Raw genomic sequence first — 18,774 nt, 5'->3', positions numbered from 1 at the left:
TAAAAACAACAACAATATGATGAAGTCAATGTACCCTAAAGAGGTATTTAATGTTGCCTTGTTCATTAATGATGGTTTGTCCACAAAAACGGAGTAAAATGAACCTTTTTGGCTCAGTCGTTTGTTTCCTTCTGGTTCCACACTGAAGGGACTCCAAACTAAAATACAACTACACTTTTAGAAATAAGGGTTCCAACCGAGCTTTTCCTGAAGGGCTGAGGTTCTACCCAGAAACCTTTCTAGATCAAACCTTTGGAAGGAAACCTTAGAAGGCGTTGCTGTAGAACCTCTTATAGGGGGTTCTGGGTGGAACCATTACAGCATAGAATATGTCTCTATAGAACCTCTTATAGGGGGTTCTGGGTGGAACCATTACACCACAGAATATGTCTCTATAGAACCTCTTATAGGGGGTTCTGGGTGGAACCATTACATCATAGAAGGGTTTTCTGTAGAACCTCCCATAGGGGTTCTGGGTGGAACCATTACAGCATAGAAGGATTCTCTATAGAAACTCTCACCGTGGTTCTGGTTGGAACCTCTCACAAATGGGTCTAGGTGTAAATCTTTATGTTGGGTTCTAGTAGGACCAGCTCAAAGGGTTGGAAGGGAGCTCTTTAAATGGGTTCTCCAATGAGGACAAGCCAAAGAACCCTATATGGTTCTCGTTAGCACCTTTATTTTTAGGAGTGTCTGCGTCGGTCTACATTTCTGGACTTTGCGTCCACAGAGCCGACACCACGACGTCCAGTCCGAGTCCTGAACAGAATTCCTCCCGTGTGCTTTGTTCTGTTTCTGTTGGCGGACGAGTCGAGAACAAAGTGTGAGCTGCTTAGACATTTGTGTAAAAACAAAAAAACAAAGATATTCATCAGACGACTGTCTGCGTTGGCCTGTGAGAAGAGCAGCAAATACTGGAGAGTAATAATACACTACCAACTCTTTCCCATCACCGACTCCAAACCCCTTCTGTTCTCCCAGAACTAACATGAGTGACCACTTCCTGTCCCGCCCCCCCACTTCCTGTCCCCGGTAGAGAGACGACGCTGACGCAGAATGTCTTTGACAACATGAATCGATCATTATGTCGTTGGGTTCACACGACATAACGCAACAACAATCTTCTCTTCAAGTTTGCTTGTGAAGCAAACGGATAAAACGTTTAAATTAAAATATGATTTCACATTTTCTTGTAGATAAATACATCTTTTGTGCTCAGACTCCTTTTCCCATTTACATACTACTTCTCTATGGAGCAAAACATTATAAAGCAAACAAAACTCTGTGCGGACGTTGTGTTCGGTTCGTCCTCCAGCTGTTTGTTCCCCACTGAGTCTCTCTGTTGGCGTTAAGAGAGAACAAATGAAAACACGCCGCCCTGAGTTGCTGTAATTCTGAGGGCGAAAAAGTTCCAACAAGCTGCACATAGAAGTGAAACAAAAGCACTGAACCCTCATTGGACACGAGGCATCGAACACACGCTCTCACGCTGTGCGTGAGGGTATCCGGTCTTCTGTACTTTCACGTGCAGCATTTTGAAATTTCACTCGCGTTCGGCCAAAAGCAACGGTTGCTGTGCAACTCCTCCACAGATGAGGTGGGGGCTGTTTGGGGCCCCAGGTGAGTCGCCGGGCTCCAACCGCCGGCTCCACCCACCGGCTCCGTCTCCGCGCCGAAGGAGGCGGCGAGGCCGTCACGTCCTCAGCTTCAAGATGACCGTGGCCAGGACGAGGAAGAACGAGTTCCAGCCCAGCGTGACGGCGAAGCCTCGCCACACCATCATCCGAGAGAGACCCCAACCTGCAGGAGAGACGGAGCTTTACTTCACTTGTTACACACCAGCGGTGGACACGCTAGCTTAGCTTAGCATCAAGACTGGAAACAGGGGGAAACAGCTAGTCTGCCTCCGAGCATCGTCTCTGAAGCGAATCAACGCTGTGCATTTTGTGTTATGATACAAAAGCCAGGCTGATGAAGGATTTAGGTGAGTGTTGCGTAAGGTGTGCGTGTGCGTGTGCGTGTGCGTTACCTCTGTACATGATACAGCGGAGGGCTTCGGAGGCGTAGGTCTGAGGCAGAGCCATGCTGACGTAGCGGAGAGGATACGGGATGCACTCCACCGGCCAGATGATTCCTAGAGAGCAGGAGAGGGAGGGTTCAAGCTGAAGTACAGGATCCTACATGGATGTTCTGTAAGGAACCGCAAGAAGCATGTAAACTACATGGATGTTCTGTAACATCCATGTAGTTTACATGCTCCATGAGGTTCCTTACCTCATGAAGCATGTAAATTAACTAAATGTTCTGTAAAGAACCTCATGGAGCATGTAAACTACATGGATGTTCTGTAAGGAACCTCATGAAGAACGTAAACTAAGGTTCTCTGAGGTTCAGTTTTGAGACTTTAAAACTACGGCAATGGAAATTAATTCAACCACAAGGTCCCAAATTTCCATGAGAATGTTAATGGATCAAAGATGAAGACCATGGGACATGGTGGAAAGTCCCACAGCTGCTACTAAACAGACCCGGTGGTGAGAATCAAAAGGTCAAAAGGTCAAGAAATACTTTGAACCTCAACGACTAAAGATTTCTTTATAACTTTCAGAGAGAAGAGAGCTGCTGGTTTTCCCAAAAGGATGGACACACACACACACACACACACACACACACGCACACACACGCACCGCAGAGGATGAGGTTGGGGTAGAAGATTCCCAGGGCGGCCTGGTTGGCGCTCTGCTCGTCGTCGATGGCGGCCGAGATGACGAGGCCGAACGAGATGCCGGTGATGCCCTGAAGCACGATGAGGACCACGACCAGCGTCAGCGAGCCTTCATTGGGCATCGGGGGGGGGGGGGGGGGGGGGGGGGGGGGGGGAGGAGGAGGAGGGAGGGAGAGAGAGAGAGAGAGAGAGATAAAAGGCTATTTTCTGATGATGAAGTGTTCTTCAAAAACACAACAAGAAACTACAAAAGAAAAGCTTCTAAATCACACAGACAGAACATCTAATAAAAACACAGGAAGCTCCAGAAGAGTCAAGGTGTGTGCGTGTGCATGTGTGTGTGTGTGTGTGTGTGTGTGTGTGTGTGTGTGTGCATGTGTGTGTGTGCATATGTGTGCGCGTGCATGTCTGTGTGCATGTGTGTGTGCATGTGTGTGTGTGCATGTGTGTGTGTGCATGTGTATGTATGTATGGATGTGTGTGTGTATATGTATCATGCTCGCTTGCATCACTTGTGTTGCCTCACCAAATGTCTGAAATGTGTGTGTGCGCATGTGTATGTATGTATATGTATGTGTGTGTGTGTGTGTTAAGACACTATTCGTCTCCCTGACAACGAGCAGAAATAGACGGTCCACATGACCGCTCGGTTGCCACAGCAATCAAGGGCCGTTGTCGTGGCGATCGCACAGTGATCCCTGGAAACGGTCGGCAGCAGGAAGTGATTTATGACGCGGCGGTCACACACACACACACACACACACACACACACACACACACACACGGACGTTCAAGCACACACACGCCCATAAAAAGCTTGTCCCTGCATGGACTCAACACACACACACACACACACACACACGCCCATAAAAAGCTTGTCCCTGCATGGACTCAACACACACACATACACACACACATACACACACACACACTGAGCTCTCTCAGTGAACTTGACCCTGTGACCTCTGCAGGAAGGTCACGCCCCCTTCCCTCTCCTCTGCACATCAAGAAGAGCAGGAGAAGCTCTGTTTGACGGTTACATTTAATTATTATTATTATTATTAACATAATTGTTTCTGCAGGAAGAACAATAAAACGCTGACGTGGTAGAAACGCAAACAGCTGCAACCTTCAACGTGTCAAACCAACCAAATCCCAGGAGAACATGCCGTTAATCTGTAAATGTTGTTTTATTTCTTAAATGTGCGTGAAATTGTGCGACTTTGGCCGTCATTGAGCATTTCTCACACTTTTGTTCCAATAATTGTCGAGACGATAGACGGAAGAATGGACCAATGTCAACGGGTGCGCAGGGGCTCATGGGAGTTGTAGTGTCACGTTTTCAATGTCGCCTTTTTTGAGAAGACTACAATACTTTTTTATTTCCAAATTCCAAACGTATGAATGTATAAATCGTGTGGAAACGATCCGCTCGGTTTGAATAATCAAACAATTATTTAAGCTTTTGGATTCTTTTTCTTTCTTCTATTATTGATTCTGTATTTTCCTGCTATTATTTTTTGCCGCTGACCGGTCCATAAAGGTTGATCTCACCCGGAGAGGGTTTCTGTCGGTGTACCTTGAAGACGAGCAGGATGAAGAGCAGCAGCAGGACGATCTGGACGCTGATGACGAACAGCTGAGAGAAGAGGTGAGCCAGCATCGTCTCCAGAGAGCTCACGCCTTTATAAATAATAAAGCATCAGGATTCTGTTGTGAGATGAGTCCACATTGTAATAGTCACAAAATGTATTAAGCCTTTTAAAGCTGTGAAATCAATAATTCACAATAAGCAATAAACAAAACAAAACTCTGGTCTTCACGTTATGCTCTGATCGTCTCACTCCCTCTAGTGGCCACATCTCTAATTACACACAAGAGGACGATGAACATCGATTGGATTCATTTACGCGCAAAATGAGCAGAATTATTGCACATCTCCCCTAAAAAGATCCAAACAAACAAAAATAATACGCACTTTTAGAGGAAGTCTGTCTCTTATTCAGTGAAGAAGTTAATATTAAACCATACAGTAAGTTTCCTGGAGGTGCATATGATTCTATATACCTAAAATGTGCATTTTAAAAGAAATAAGTGACATTTTAAGGACAAAAAGGATCACAACCTTGTTTGGAAGGGAATAAACTGATGCAGATATTCAGAAATATTTACTACAATCTAATTGTATACATATGTACTACTTTAAAATATAACAGGTAATGATGCAATACATCCGCACCCCAAAAAAAGATGGAATACTTCTTTTCGTTTCTCTTTGTTGATCTTCTTGGAGCTTTTTCACCAAATTATTTCAATGTTTTGCACAGTTTTTTCACTTATATATATATATATATATATATATATATATATATATATATATATATATTATATGCATACTAGATTGATTATACTTAATCTTCTCACTCTGCAACTTGGAAAACTTGCATAAAATAAGTTTGTACAGTCGTAGTTTATTCTGTATATAGTTATTAAACTCTGCAGTATATTCTACCTGCACTGACTACTATGTTCACACTGTATATATATATATATATATATATATATATATATATATATATATATATATATATATATATATATGTATATATATATACATATATATATATATATATATATATATATATATATATATATGTATATATATATATTAGCATATTCATGTACAATGAATGTACATGAATATGAATATATACATATGAATACTGCTCAAACTGTACATATCTAGTGCATTCATACCCCTTACGCTTTAATTCACATTATATTAATGACATGTTATATTCTGTTTGTTACTGTTTTGCACGGAGAATGTGTGATCTGTGCAGAGACAGTAAAGTGTAATCTAATCTAGTGGCTTCAGTAAATAGACATGTACGCTCTGCAGGAGCAGCGTGACCTTTGACCCTCACCTGCGACCCAGCACCTGTCCAGAAGCCCCTCCTTCCTCTCCAGGACGAAGGAGAGAGCCGTCAGACCCACGGCCAGGTAGAAGGTGATACTGGAGGAAGACGAGGAAGAGGAGGAGGAAGAGCAGGAAGTTAAATGGCAGGTTGTCTTTCCTTGAAAGGTTGCTGGTTCATTCATAAAGTTGCTCAGCACTGACCTGAGAACAGCTCCCGGAGTCACAAAGGTAGTGAAGTCAGTGTTCAGGCTGCCGTAGATCGGCTCTTCAATCTGCCACAAACAAAGGATTCAAATTCACTTTTATTACACAGTTAAAGCTGAATATAAATATATTCACTATAATTACTGCTGCATTGGAGTTATTTATTGTTGTCAACTTGTTTGCAAAAATATTGTCTATTTTAAAATTGCAATACAAACAGGTGTTGTGCCTTTATATATTGTTATTACACTAATATATGTATTATTATTATTATTATGTTCACCTTTATTGGCAGTGCGACCAGGTACGACAAACTCCCCAATTTATTCTCCACAAAAGTCTGAAAATAAACAACAGAGAAACCAACTCAACCAGTTAAACGATATGGTGAAACATATTTAGTATATGAGGGATGGAAATTAAAATTAAAATAAAACTTTATTAATAAAGCACTTTTCAAAACAAATACAATTCTTTACACGGTTGAACCAGGGAAAAAAATAACTAAAAATAATACAAAAGTCAAATAATATAAATATAAAAATATAAAAAACAACAACATGCATTTTAAGTAAAAAAAAAGACAGTTTGGAAATAAAACAGTATTGCATTAAGAAATTATTAAATTTCAGTGTTTTCACAAAGCTCTAGTGAAAAACCGAGAAATATTTATTTTAGACATACAAAGAGTTTGATGTTTTTTAACATAAATATTGTTATTATTGTTATAATGCCAAGTGTATTATATTATATTATGAGAATATAAAACTAAATTATTATTTATATATATATACATATATATATATATATATATATATATATATATATATATATATATATATATATATATATATATATATATATATATATATAGGCTCCAGTTGACAAAACAAACAAAGGAAAACATATTATTTATTTATACCTGAAAGGCCTCGTGTAGCTTCTTCTGCAGCATGAAGGCAATCTGTCGATCTAGAAAAAACATAAACATTAAAATTAATGAACAACTTCCGCTTGTCAGATTCGCAGTAGATGATATCTGGGTGTTTTATTTCTGTTGGGATTATGTATATTTCTAAATTAATATGTTAGTACACAGTACATTTGAATCCTTTCTGGCAAGAAATTTCACAAAACACATGCAAGAATATCTCTTCATTCACAAACTTCTTTGACTTGCTCCTGTATGTTTATTGAAATGAATGCAACGTCATGACAATGACCCATTTCCGCCAAAAACACAACAAACTGAGCGCAGTCCTACTTGTGAGGTCCAGCCAGACGTGCACCGATCCTCCGTCCACCACCTCTCTGGAAACCTGCCGCTGCATCATCCTGCACAAGCACAGACCTCAGGTCAGAACAACATGTTCAGCATCCAGCAAAAGTTGAATAAAACGGGAATTTTACAATACAAACAGAAATGCATATGAATAAATATTCGGTTAAGATGCTGCAGAGTCCGATTTTCTGATCAGTTTCCTCATTATTTAATTAAACACTTGATTTATAAAATGTCAGAAAAGTATTAAAAATATCTCTTCCACAACCACGAAGCCTTCAAAGTGTTTAAAATGACTTTAGACAAAAAGAAGCTGCAACTCCATTCGGACAAACAATTGAAGTTATAACACACACACACACACACACACACACACATACACACACACATACACACACACACACACGCAGGACATAGAAATGCTCTTAAAGTAAGCAGTGACACATTAGGTTAATTATGCTATCGTTTGCTAATTAGCACTAAACATCCAACAAAACAAATGTTTACTCAAAAATGACCAACATGAGCCTCACGGTGGCGCTAGAGGAAAACTTCTCAACAACTACATGAAGGCATCACTACATGAAGGCTTTACTACATGAAGGCATCACTACATGAAGGCTTTACTACATGAAGGCATCACTGCATGAAGGCATCACTGCATGAAGGCTTTACTACATGAAGGCATCACTGCATGAAGGCATCACTGCATGAAGGCTTTACTACATGAAGGCATCACTGCATGAAGGCATCACTACATGAAGGCTTTACTACATGAAGGCATCACTACATGAAGGCTTTACTACATGAAGGCATCACTGCATGAAGGCTTTACTACATGAAGGCATCACTACATGAAGGCTTTACTACATGAAGGCATCACTGCATGAAGGCTTTACTACATGAAGGCATCACTACATGAAGGCTTTACTACATGAAGGCATCACTGCATGAAGGCTTTACTACATGAAGGCATCACTGCATGAAGGCTTTACTACATGAAGGCATCACTGCATGAAGGCATCACTACATGAAGGCATCACTGCATGAAGGCATCACTACATGAAGGCATCACTACATGAAGGCATCACTGCATGAAGGCATCACTACATGAAGGCATCACTACATGAAGGCATCACTGCATGAAGGCTTTACTACATGAAGGCATCACTACATGAAGGCATCACTGCATGAAGGCTTTACTACATGAAGGCTTTACTACATGAAGGCTTTACTACATGAAGGCATCACTGCATGAAGGCTTTACTACATGAAGGCATCACTGCATGAAGGCATCACTACATGAAGGCATCACTACATGAAGGCATCACTGCATGAAGGCATCACTACATGAAGGCTTTACTACATGAAGGCTTTACTACATGAAGGCATCACTACATGAAGGCATCACTGCATGAAGGCATCACTACATGAAGGCATCACTACATGAAGGCATCACTACATGAAGGCTTCACTACATGAAGGCATCACTACATGAAGGCATCACTGCATGAAGGCATCACTACATGAAGGCATCACTACATGAATGCATCACTACATGAAGGCATCACTGCATGAAGGCATCACTGCATGAAGGCATCACTGCATGAAGGCATCACTACATGAAGGCATCACTACATGAAGGCATCACTACATGAAGGCATCACTGCATGAAGGCATCACTGCATGAAGGCATCACTACATGAATGCATCACTACATGAATGCATCACTACATGAAGGCTTTACTACATGAAGGCTTTACTACATGAAGGCATCACTACATGAAGGCATCACTACATGAAGGCATCACTACATGAAGGCTTTACTACATGAATGCATCACTACATTAAGGCTTTACTACATGAAGGCATCACTACATGAAGGCATCACTACATGAAGGCATCACTACATGAAGGCATCACTACATGAAGGCATCACTACATGAAGGCTTTACTACATGAATGCATCACTACATTAAGGCTTTACTACATGAAGGCATCACTACATGAAGGCATCACTACATGAAGGCTTTACTACATGAAGGCATCACTACATGAAGGCATCACTACATGAAGGCTTTACTACATGAATGCATCACTACATTAAGGCTTTACTACATGAAGGCATCACTACATGAAGGCATCACTGCATGAAGGCATCACTACATGAAGGCATCACTACATGAAGGCATCACTGCATGAAGGCATCACTACATGAAGGCATCACTACATGAAGGCTTTACTACATGAAGGCATCACTACATGAAGGCATCACTGCATGAAGGCATCACTGCATGAAGGCTTTACTACATGAAGGCTTTACTACATGAAGGCATCACTACATGAAGGCATCACTACATGAAGGCTTTACTACATGAAGGCTTTACTACATGAAGGCATCACTACATGAAGGCTTTACTACATGAAGGCTTTACTACATGAAGGCATCACTACATGAAGGCTTTACTACATGAAGGCATCACTACATGAAGGCATCACTGCATGAAGGCATCACTACATGAAGGCTTTACTACATGAAGGCTTTACTACATGAAGGCATCACTACATGAAGGCTTCACTACATGAAGGCATCACTCGATGCTACGACACGTGAAGAAGAGAAACCGAGTCAAAAGGAGGAAGCAAAAGCATGAAGTGAGACAAAAGTAAAAGCTGCTATTCCCCAGAGACAAGGCCACGTTTTACTTAAAGAAAGTGCACTTCTCTGTGACGGGCTTAAATAAAGAGCGGCTGCACACCTGCACAAGTTTTAAAGCTATAAACTAAATGATATGTGATGCTGGAGACATTTCTTTCCAAATTTATACAAATAAAATCTGCATTTTAATGGTTGTAAAATACAGATTTGAGCTCCAAACTACTGCAGCTGCAATTTGGACCACATGCAGGTGACATATCTACTCTACAAGTGTGGAGGTTATTATTGATTAGTTATTAATGGCGACTCCTCCCACCTTTTCGTCAGGTAGCTGGTGAAGTTCTGGCCGAAGCCGACGACGCCCCAGTACTCTCCGTTGTAGATCCCAGCGAACGCCTCCGCGTGGGACAAGGGCACCTGAGGGTGCAAAGAAGGTCAATGTTATCCAACACCGTATATTGCTCCAGATGTTTTGTTATTCAGCAGCTGCACAAGCGTGTGTTTTTAATACGGAATATTAGAGAGAAACAAGAAAATAAAAAGTCTGTTTGTTCTGCAGAAGTGAAACTTTGCTTTAACCTTTTGGAAACCAAACTATTTTTAGGCCCTTTCCTCGAAAATGTCATACCCAAACTAAAAAGGGTGTATCTCTGCAACCACTAGGACTATTTGAATAATGTTTTTGTTATAATAAAAGGTACACATGTGAGATTTAGTTCAGATGTGTAAATATCAGTCTATATGTTACTGGTTAAGAGTAAATGAAGATGACACAGAAAAAAATGAAAAGGTTTCAGGTCCGCCTATAAAAAAAACACTTTCAGGATGATTATTTCTTTGAAATGATGCAGCTGTAAGGTCCAACTCTAACCCAAATCATAGCTCAATATGTGAACATTCTCTAACCCAAATCATAGCTCAATATGTGAACATTCTCTAACCCAAATCATAGCTCAATATGTGAACATTCACTAACCCAAATCATAGATCAATATGTGAACATTCTCTAACCCAAATCATAGCTCAATATGTGAACATTCTCTAACCCAAATCATAGCTCAATATGTGAACATTCTCTAACCCAAATCATAACTCAATATGTGAACATTCTCTAACCCAAATCATTGCTCAATATGTGAACATTCTCTAACCCAAATCATAGCTCAATATGTGAACATTCTCTAACCCAAATCATAACACAATATGTGAACATTCTCTAACCCAAATCATAACACAATATGTGAACATTCTCTCTGCAAAGGTTGACTTTGATAAAGTGAAGCAGAACAAAGTTAGCGAGGGTTTAGAACAGAGAACATTCAGGCGAGGACTCCAACATTTGCATTGGGGCACATTTGTGACATTTGAATTGTTTCATGTACCAAACCATATGTTTCACTTGTATATTACTTATGGTGTTCAATACATCAAAATAAAGCAGTTTTCAGCATTTTTTTCATAAAACAAGCTATGATTTAGAGTTTTATAAAACAACTGGTTTCAACAACTGGGAGAGAAACCTGAAAGCTGTCACTTCCCTGCGGACTGAAACCCTCTCAGGCTCCAGCAGCTCTGAGCTAAAAACCCACTTCCTGTTTGTGGTGGTGTACCTGCTGCACGCTAGCGTTGTCCAGGAAGGAGAGCAGCGATTGGCTGTAAGCGGAGGCGGAGGTCTCGTTGTTCACCACGGCGACCTGAACCCCGTTGGGCTCTCCTCCGATGCACAAGCAGATCAGAGACACCTGGATGACCGGCAGCAGGAACTGGAAGCACAGCGAGCTGCGGACGCAGGGCAGAACACCATGACCTCATCAGCTGGGAAATATTACATTATGGGGTAAACATGCTGGAGGATTCATTTCTTAGGAAGGTTTTCTATCATTTAAAGCCATTCACAAATACCCCAATAACAGAAAACAGCGCAAAGTTCTGCACGTTCTGTCAAGAACAAACGGCACAAAGTCAAATCCATTCTCAGAGGAAGTGTTGTTGTTCTTGTATTAGTGACAGATATCATTTGAAAGCAGAATTTAGAGCGTTAGAGGACATCTTTGTGATATAAACGTGACAGGTAGAGATATTATAGTCTGAGCTTTACAATGATGTATGACTGCATGATATTCTGTGGAGGTTCATTTCTTAAATACTGGCTTTATGTGTAAAACGGGGAAAAAGAGAGAAATGTGTAACGATGGAGGGATGAAAAAAGGAATGAAAGCACGTAGAAAGCTTCTATTGCTTCAATGCTTTCGTCAGAAACAAAGTGTCATTTATTTTTTATTTTGCAATGAAATGAAGTGTTTGCAGCTTCTTCAACGAGAGGATTTGATGATCTTACATCTCGGTGAACTGAATATTTCTGAGTTTTGAGGACAAGACAATGAATGCACTTCTTGATACAACTTCCTGGATCTCCCATAAGCAAAACCAACGCACCCCGGCATCCTCTTCATGCGCACCAACGTCTTGATCATCAGTGCGGCGATGTTCCTCCACTTGGGGAGAACGTGCCGGGCTCGCACCTTCCAGTCCGCTGACGGACAAACACAGAGAACGATATTTATTATTATTTACTGAGTTAATGTACAGACGAGGAACGTTTTGGGACTTTTAAAATGTGCGACTGAGACGGAGAGAGACCCTCCGTGTTCTTTAAAACTAATACCTGAGTACGTCGGGACTTCTTCCTGCGCGGCCGCCAGGATGGGCCGGCTCTCGTCCCGGCCGCTCTCGAAGGACTGGCTGTTCTCCAGCGGCGGGCCGGACGCCCGCTGGGAGCCGGCCTGGTCCCACGTCTGGCACAGCTGCAGGAAGGCGTGCTCCAGGGTCTGAGGAGGAGGGTCAACAATAATAAACATCACGCCACAGCTTCTATTCGCGCCTGATTTAAACCGTTAACTTTACATTTCATTTAGCTGACGCTTTTATCAAAAGCGACACCGCAGACACGGCAACGGGGAACAATCCGGGGTTAAGTGTCTCACATGGACTAGCGGAGCCAGGGCTCGAACCACCGACCCTCTGATTGAAAGACAGGCATGCTCACCTTTGAAGGCACTTTGTGTCTTCTCTCTATTAGGTCTCGTTTTTTAATTTTAACTTTTGTTTTAATTTGTATTATTGTTTTTTTTTGTGCAGCTTGAGAAAAAGCTCCAATAACGCAGTTTCACCTGCAAGAGTTTCAGTCTGTAGAAACTCAGACAGGTCAACATGGGATACTTTAAAATAAAGAAAAGACTGAAGAAAATATTTTGTCTGAACTTGACATGACAAAAAAAAAAAAGTATTTAGTCTTAGCTCTTATCAGGCTAGAATAACCCCCTAAACTGCATTAAACTGCATTAAACTGCGTGATGGGACAATAACTTTGTTCTTGCACGTCTCCTACTGCAGAGGGAAACTTCACGTCTGGTAAAAAGTTCATGAAACTGTAAAAAATTAACATTTTTTTACCAGTAAATGTGCAAAGAAAACCAGATCTGCAGGTTTTTCTGAGCTGACTTGATATCTTCGACCTAACGGAAAGCCAGTTCAAATATTATCAGCTTCTTTTCCATGTGTGGTGTAACACTGGATATGAAGCGACATTGAAACGCTGTCCTGACTACCAGCACCCCTGGGTGCTTCAAGGAGGGCTCACCGTCGCACTGTGCTGCTTCATGACGGCGTCTGGAGGTCCTTCAGCCAGCAGGCAGCCGTTCCTCATGAGGCCCACCTGAGGATCACGTCGCATTAAACTTCTGTATTTATTTATGGATGACACACATTGCATTCTCTGCATGTGAAGAGATGCAAAACCAAAATAAAATGGCACCTGAACATAATTTCAAAACATATTTACTCCCTTAAAACATATTTAAAACAGACAGTAAAGCTCTCAAATTTCAGATACAACATCTAGTCAACATTTCTGATATTATTATTATTATCATCATTATTACTAATGATAATAATATTAACATTTTTATATTTATATGAGCACAAAGTGCCTTCAAATGTGAGGAAAGCCCCCATTTCCCCCCAAAAAGGGACAAAAATAATGATATAATGAGAGGTAGTAATAATTTATCTTGGTCCTTATTAACAATTAACAACAAATAACAATTTTACATGATATATATATATATATATATATATATATATATATATATATATATATATATATATATATATATATATATATATATATATATATATATGGGGAAAGTAAACTACACCTTTAAAAAAAAAGTAATAATCCACAGCACAAGTCACAAGTCACATGAAGGTTTTATGGACTTAATATTCAAAGTAGATTACTGTGAAACAATGACTGGACTATTTTTGGCGGCGGATTAATACACATGTGGTGCTCTGGTTAGTGTTCACAGCAGCAGGATTGTTTACATGTGAGATGGAATAATACAAATATAGAAAATCCAAACAACAAAAAGGAAATAATAAACACAAAATGTGAGTCAGTAAAATTGAGTACAAACTCTACAATAAGTTTGTTTTTTCTCTCATTAAATGTGAGTTTTTTGTTGTCAAAGCCAATGTGTGTGTGTGTGTGTGTGAGTGTGTGTGTGTGTGTGTGTGTGTGTGTGTGTGTGTGTGTGTGTGTGTGTGTGTGTGTCCATGATGAGCTCGCTCACCACGTTGGCTTGCCTGGCCTCCTCGATGTAGTGCGTGGTGATGATGACGGACACTTTCCCCGTCTTCACGATCTCCACCAGGTGCTGCCAGATTCTAGAGAGGAGGAGGAGGAGGAGGATGATGATGATGATGATGATGATGATGATGATGATGATGAGGAGGAGGAGGAGGAGGAGGAGGAGGAGGAGGAGGAGAGAACGTCACGTCTCGACCCAAGCATTTAGGATATTTCACACGTTAAAGCTAGGTGATATATTAATATAATATCAATACTGTGATACAAAAAACTGTTCTTTAGTTATTCATTAATGATGTTACAGCTTCAATCTTCTTTTATTTCCTTGTTTTTAGGGACACTTTACAGCTTTGATACCATTTTACGACCTCATTCAACCGCCATAAACTTTTTTTTCTTCTTTGCCAGACTCCTCATCAATCAATAAAAACCCTAAATCACTGCTTCAAATCCTGTTGATGACCTTTGATGTCTGTCTTGTCTGTCCATCATTACTCAGTGAGTCACAATGTGAGTCACAGGTGACACGATAAATGTAATCTAGTTCTTGTGTTTTGTCATCAGTGGATGTGTGAAAACCTTTTCCACATAATATATTTATTTTTTTGCAGCTGCATTTCGTTGCGCAACCCCGTGCTGCACAGCGCCGGTGACTGAACCTCGAACGACCTCGCGCTCTGCTTTTCTGAGGAAGACGTGCGTTTGGCCGACGGCCCAAAAGAAGAACCTCATCAGGTCGCGGGTGCGTCTGCATACTTGGCCCGGAGGACGGGGTCCACTCCCACGGTCGGCTCGTCCAGGATGAGCAGCTCCGGGTTCTGCAGCAGCGCCGCGGCGAGAGACACGCGCCGCTTCTGACCGCCGCTGGGAGGAAACAACGAGGGTCAAAGGTCAACGAGGTGGACAGGACCTGCAGGACGAACCGGCCTGACAGGGTTTTACTTTGTTACTTATAACCTTGTTAAACCGGGATTCTATTAAAAAAAGCAATATGTTTCTAATGTATCACACATCAGCTGCTTGATCCTCCACTAAATGAAGCTTGAACTGACTGGTGAGGACACGGGACACACGGTGTTGTTGTCATAGCAGGAATGTCCGTCATGTGATGCAGAGACAGTTTCAACGACCGGGAAGGAGGGAGGGAGGGGGAGGGAGGGAGGGAGGGAGGGGGAGGGAGGGAGGGAGGGAGTCTCTAGATTCTCTTTCAAAACAAAAACACTCCTTCTGTTCACAGTGATTGCTTTGATGGGAGAGAGCTTGACGTCACGACGTAAATATTACACGGAGGGTCGTTGTGACGAATCAGGGAAGTGAATCAAGAGCTAAAAATATAATAATAATAATAATAAATAAAAGTAATAAAATAAATAAAATAAAACAAACAAACAAACAAGTAAATAAAATAAGAAATATATTTCAAAAAACATTAAAAGAATGAATAAAAAAATTAATAATAAAACAATTATCAATAACATGTTTTCTTTAAATAAACAAAACAAAAATATATATATCTTAATAAAAATAAATAATAAAAATACGACATTCCTAGAAAATCTTTGTTGTTTCAGCAACTTCTCTCACATCTTGCTGCAGTCACATAGAGACTAAAGTCACATTTTCCAAAATAGCTTTAAAGCTGAGACAGAAATATTTGGTGAAATGCCAAATACTCTATTTTAAATTGGTATTGCTTGATCGTTTCCTTTTACGGCTCGAGAACAAGGCTTTTCCTCTGATGTGAGGAACCGTCTCAGTGGACGTTTTGACCGTTGAGCTGTGAGCCGCAGCAGCAGGAAGATGGCAGAGTTGATTATTTGTTTTAGTGGGACCATAAACACAAACTGCACATGTGTGCTCTTTATTTACGAGATATACTGTCAGATGTATGACGTTATAACAGCTGCAGGTGTAAAAGCAGCGCTGCAAAACAACAATGCATTCAACATCAACTTCCCCAAAAACACCCAACAGGCCCTGCTGCCTTTTTAAACGTCCTTCTCCTCCACAACGTTTCTTTTCACCTGAGATTCCGGACCAGGCTGTGCTTCTGAGGGAGATCCAGGAAGTCTACGAGGAAGTCCATGCGCGCCCGCGTCTCCTTGGTCGTCAGGCCGTGGACGCGGCCGAAGAAGGTCAGCGTGTCGCTGATGGTGAACTCATTGTACAGCGCCAGCTCCTGCACACAGACAGTCAGGGAGGGAAGCCGGGGTCTATGTTTTATGTTCGGAGAACCCGAACCGAAGAATGTTGCGAGTGCTCGGTGGAAACAACGATTTTTCTTAAGATTCATCATTACTTTATTTAAGATTGTTTAAGATCTTTTTCCACCAAAAAAAGACAAATATCCTCAGGAAAATACAACATTTTCCTGTAAAAACCAGTGACTGTGACACGTTTTGTACCGCTAGCCTCTCTGTTTGAGTCAAAGAGTCAAAACAAGTCAATGGAGTCCTCTGTGACACCGGACACCTCGAGGCCGAGTTCACGAGACGACAGAGGAACAGACGAGGCGTCACATTTCCTCCACTGTGTGTGTGTGTGTGTGTGTGTGTGTGTGTGTGTGTGTGTGTGTGTGTGTGTGTGTGTGTGTGTGTGTGTGTGTGTGTTCAGTCTGACAGTAATGAGGCCCACTTAAAGAAGACCCTGAGCAATGCAATTTTTATTTTGTTATTATTTGTGTTATTTGTTATATTTTATTTGTGTATTTTATTTCTCCCAAAGAATAACCTTTTTTTTTAATTTATATATTGTATTTTTAACTATTTCATTTTTTTTATAAAATAATTAATTATTTCCTTTTTTTGTACATTTATTTATTTTATTTTGATTTTTTTTTTTATTATTATTATAATTTTTTTATATAAAGATGTGGTGTTTACCTGCGGCATGTACCCGACCATCTTCCCCGGCACGTCATGTCCCGGGTACGCGGGCGGCTTCCCCAACACGCAGATGTGTCCCCGCGAGATTTTCAGAGTTCCCACAATGCATTTCAGCAGCGTGGTCTTCCCACATCCACTGGGCCCCAACAGCCCGTAACTGCAACACAGAGTCCAGTAGACGAGTCATTTTACCAACAGCTCATCTGTGAGAGGTTGTGTTTGTTCATAGAGCTTCAACCACTTATCAATAGCTGTTTCGATCCTTTTTAAAGAAGAAAAAAGTCAAAATTAACTGATTTCAGCTTCTTTAAGGTGAATATGCTTCTGGTTTCTTTCCTCCTGTGACGGTAAACAGATTCTCTTTGAGTTGTGAACAAAAAAAAACATTTTAGGACGTCATCTTGGGCATTGGGAGACATTTTTCACAATTTACTGTCATTTCATTGATCAAACAATGAAACGATTGATGGAGAAATTAATGTACAAAGTAGTTGTAGATTTATTTGTCTGTCAAACGTTTTCAGAGTCAGCGGCGTGTGGATCTATGAGCTCCAACCACGACGTTCAATCTTTGCAAACGTGGAATGAAAGTGTAACTTGAGCTTCTGTTGACACAGTCAGACATGGAAGGAGCTCAAAGAGTTCCTCATCGGTGTTTTATAAAAGGAAGTAGATACTGTCAATGATATACCGAAAGATAAGCAGATCCAACCCAACCCTGGCTGCAGGCAGAGCAACGCGCTGTAAGTTACTGTCAGACGAAACAAACAAGGGGCCACGGCTTACTGCTTACAGACGGAGCGGAAAGAAAACAACAATAACTTTCATCATCCGTCTGTTGTCACTGAACCGAGACTTTTCTCTGCTTTTTAAAGCAATGAGAGAGAAAAATATAATGTTTTGCATGAAATAAAAAGATAGAAACGATTTCCGCTGCACGTAATTCTGCATTCTGCACATTTACAACCTGCTAGAAAAGTGGGAACGCTTTGACAGACTTATTCATCACTTTACCAGACGGGCGGACTGGTTTCAGCTCAACCCAGTACGATAACCTCGTTTTCTGACTGGGAAGAGAGAGACAAGTCCACTGCCTGTGTCTGTACAAATACAACTTATAGTATTAAAAAGTGGTAGTTAGCTTTAACTGACATGGTCTCTACTTCCCCTGATTCCCCATCCCTGCTTCTTTTGTCCACAGTAATAACAATTAGCTTTAAGGCTCAGGGTTGAAGAAAGAGAGGAGCGCTCCACTCACATCTGCCCCTGCGGCACCGTGAGGTTGAGGCTGCTGAGGACCTTCACTTTGCCGTACGACCGGCACACGTCTCGGCACCGGATGGCGAACGCCTCCGGCCCGGCGGGCGGAGGAGGCGTCTCCACGTCGACCTTCATGCTCTCCTCTTTCTGCGGGGGAGAGAGGACGACACTGATGACACTCCTCGTGA

The 18,774-nt window shown here is 41.2% G+C and overlaps 1 protein-coding gene across 1 annotated transcript; it reads right to left on the bottom strand.

Moving 5' to 3' along the window:
* Window positions 1-1,693: 1,693 nt before the first annotated feature.
* abch1 (ATP-binding cassette, sub-family H, member 1) lies at window positions 1,694-18,721 on the bottom strand (the record flags this gene model as incomplete). The annotated part of the gene is made up of 19 exons (XM_079229596.1): window positions 1,694-1,800; window positions 2,030-2,134; window positions 2,688-2,847; window positions 4,305-4,408; window positions 5,653-5,741; window positions 5,847-5,917; window positions 6,133-6,189; window positions 6,772-6,821; window positions 7,114-7,184; window positions 10,107-10,207; window positions 11,401-11,569; window positions 12,227-12,323; window positions 12,456-12,618; window positions 13,431-13,505; window positions 14,425-14,518; window positions 15,198-15,305; window positions 16,466-16,620; window positions 17,324-17,483; window positions 18,585-18,721. The coding sequence occupies 19 exons, from the start codon at window positions 18,719-18,721 to the stop codon at window positions 1,694-1,696; spliced, it is 2,073 nt and encodes a 690-aa protein (XP_079085722.1).
* Between the last annotated feature and the right edge of the window lie 53 nt (window positions 18,722-18,774).

This window comes from Taurulus bubalis (assembly GCF_910589615.1).
Source record: "Taurulus bubalis genome assembly, chromosome: 14".
Taxonomy (NCBI): Eukaryota; Metazoa; Chordata; class Actinopteri; order Perciformes; family Cottidae; genus Taurulus; species Taurulus bubalis.
This window is presented reverse-complemented; position numbering and strand designations above follow the sequence as displayed.